The 2,920-nt window shown below is 68.0% G+C and overlaps 1 protein-coding gene across 1 annotated transcript; it reads left to right on the top strand.

The window, feature by feature from the left end:
• Positions 1–303: 303 nt before the first annotated feature.
• Positions 304–2,157, top strand: AMER2 (APC membrane recruitment protein 2). Its single transcript, XM_068526948.1, has one exon. The coding sequence runs from the start codon at positions 340–342 to the stop codon at positions 2,155–2,157; it is 1,818 nt and encodes a 605-aa protein (XP_068383049.1). The 5' UTR covers positions 304–339.
• Positions 2,158–2,920: the final 763 nt, after the last annotated feature.

Below are 2,920 nucleotides of genomic sequence, written 5' to 3'. Positions count from 1 at the left end.
CTGCAATCAGCTCGAGGAGGCTCCGCTGCCCGCTCTCGCCGCAGAAGAGCTGCAGCACAAAGCCGAGCCGGACGCGAAGTGGGTTAGGGCGTTATATAAGCCCCGGCGGGAGGGGAGATGGTCTTTTCTGCGCGCTCCTCCCGCGGCGGCGGCGGCGGCGGCGCGGCTCCGGTTGATTTAGAGCGCGGCTGACAGCGGGCTGGCGCGGCCGCGCTGACGCCAGGCTGCTGCGTCGCCATGGAGACGGGCGGGCGCGGCGCGGCTGTCAGCGGCGGGCGCGCGGCCGCGGGGGGCCGCCGGAGGAAGGCGCGGGCCGCGGCCGGGACCCTCGCGGCAGACATGGACTTGCATTGTGATCGCGCCGCCGAGCCACCGGCCGCCGAGCCGCCGTCGGGCAAGATTAACAGAGCCGCCTTCAAACTGTTCAAGAAGAGGAAGCCGGGCGGCGCGATGCCCAGCATCTTCGGGGTCAAAAACAAAGGGGACGGGAAGGGCGCGGGGCCCGCGGGGCTGGTGCGCAGCCGGACGCACGACGGGCTGGCCGAGGCGCTGGCGGTGGAGGGCGGCCGCCGCGAGGAACCGCGCGCGGGCGGCGGGGACGGGGCGCGGCCGGGCCCCGCGGCCCCCCGGGCGGCCCCGGGCGGCGCGGGCCCGGCGGCTGGCGGCTCGGTGGCCAAGTCGCACAGCTTCTTCTCGCTCCTGCGGAAGAACGGGCGGCCCGAGAGCGGCGGGGCGGAGCAGGCCGACGCGGGCAAGGCCGGCGGCAGACAAAAGCGGGGGCTGCGGGGGCTCCTGGGCGGCGTGCGCTGGCGCAGGAAGGACCGGCGGCCCAAGGACGCGGCGCCGGCCGGGCGCGCGGGGGCCCCGGGCAGCCTGGCGCGGCCGGGCTCGCTCACCGCCAGCCTGGAGTGCGTCAAGGAGGAGGCGCCCGCGGCCGCGCGCGAGCCGGAGCCAGCAGGTGAGCCCGCGGCGGGGGAGCCGGAGCCGGCCTGCGCCCCGGGAGAGGGCGCCGCGGGACCCGGGCGCGCCGAGCGGCCCCGCGCGCCCCCCGAGCCCGAGCCCGAGCCCCGCGCCGGGGAGGGCCGGCCGGCCGAGGACGCCGCGGGGCCCGGGGCCGCGCCGGCCGAGACTGCGCCCCGGCCCGACTCCGAAGGCGGCCGCGCGCCCGCCGCCCCCGACCCTTCTTCGGTCGATCCGCCCTCCGACCCATCGGCCGATCGTATTTGTCTGATGTTCTCTGACGTGACTTCACTGAAAAGCTTTGACTCTCTTACAGGCTGCGGAGATATTATCGCAGACCCCGAGGACGAGGCAGGGCCCAGCTGTGCCAGGCATGCCCCCGCGCCGGGCCAGCCGGGCCCCGCCCAAAAGCCCCCCGGCGTGGTGGCCTACCAGGGAGGCGGGGAGGAGATGGCGAGCCCGGCCGAGGCGGACGACTCGTACCTGCAGGAGTTCTGGGACATGCTCTCCCAGACCGAGGACCAGGGCCCCGGGCCCCAGCAGGGGGCGGCCCCGGCGGCGGCGGCGGCGCCGCCCGAAGCGCAGGTGGCCTCCGAGACCCCCAAGGACGCCAGGCGGGCCGAGGGGGCCAAGGACACGTCCTCGGTCAAGCGCCGGAGGCTGCACCGGCTCCCCACGGAGCTCCAGCCGAAGGAGGCGCCCAAGCACCCGGACGAGGAGCCGCAGGAAGGCGTCCCCAACAGCGACGAGGGCTACTGGGACTCCCCCACCCCCGGGCCGCTGGAGGACGGCTCGGGCGGCGGCGTGAGGAAGGCGGGCGTCCCCCGGGACAGCGACAGCGGTGACGCGCTCTACGACCTCTACGCCGAGCCCGATGGAAGCCCCGCGGCCCTGCCCGCCGCCGCCGAGGACACGTCCTGCTCGTCCCGGTTAAAGCCTGTGTCTCCGGTCACCGTCACCTGTGCCCTGCGAACGCCGGGGAGCTTGCCGAAGGACTCCAAGATCCCGATCAGCATCAAGCACCTCGCGAACCTTCCCCCCAGCCACCCGGTGGTGCACCAGCAACCAGCTAGGAGCGAGCTGCCCAGAACCAAAATCCCCGTGTCCAAGGTGCTGGTCCGCCGGGTCAGCAGCCGGGGCTTGGCCGGGACCACCCTCCGGGCCGCGGCGTGCCACGACAGTGCCAAAAAGTTGTGAGGTCTCCGAGGCCGAGGTGGAGGGGCCGCTTGTCGAGGAACACAACTTTTCCCGGAAACCACTGCGGCAAGTTTTGCACCCCTCAAAGAAAGGCCTTTCGGACCGTCCCTGCTCCGAGCCTGGACCAAGGAGGTCTTTGTGTCGCCAGCAGGGGCAGGATACACCAGGCAGGGGATGCCACACGCGGGATTTCCCCTCCAGATAAGTCCCTGAGAATTATTTTCAAGCACTTTTTTTTTCTTTTTTACCTTTTTAAAAATCTTTTTTTTCTTTCTTTTTTCTTTAATGCACTGAACGCTAGGAAGTCACCTTTACTTGCCTTTGCAGAAGACAGAACTTAATCCAATCTAAGGAAGCGTCACGCCATGATATTTGGCTGTGCCGTGTCCAGCGGGCCTGCAGGAACCATCGGGAGAATAAGAGGAGCCCTCCTCTTCCTGACACTTTCCTTCCTTCTTTTCCTTTTCCTTTCCAGGAAAAAAAAAAAAAGGACCCTTTGCTGTATCACTGTGTGGAAAACACCTACAAAGCTGAGTCAGGTAATTTACCTGATGAGCGGAAGCATCACTGATTGGCAGAAACCCCGGTACTTTCAGTTGCTAGGTGTGCAAATAGGTATTTATCTACCACTAGGACGATCAAGGAGAGTTTGGGTTTGGTGGGTTTATTTCGATCATTTGTTTGGAGAGAAAAAAAAAGCTCAGCAGAGCAGGTTTCCCTCCCTTTTTTTTTTCCACCCAGTGCAGAGATCAAGATCAGGGAA

Source organism: Eschrichtius robustus, chromosome 18 (assembly GCF_028021215.1).
Source record: "Eschrichtius robustus isolate mEscRob2 chromosome 18, mEscRob2.pri, whole genome shotgun sequence".
In the NCBI taxonomy this organism is placed as follows: domain Eukaryota; kingdom Metazoa; phylum Chordata; class Mammalia; order Artiodactyla; family Eschrichtiidae; genus Eschrichtius; species Eschrichtius robustus.
Note: the sequence above shows the minus strand (reverse complement) of the source record. Positions and strands in the feature narration are given on the sequence as shown.

What these genes read in the sequence shown, in the direction of transcription:
- AMER2 (XM_068526948.1), top strand. Translation starts at nt 340, where the DNA reads ATGGACTTGCATTGTGATCGCGCCGCCGAGCCACCGGCCGCCGAGCCG.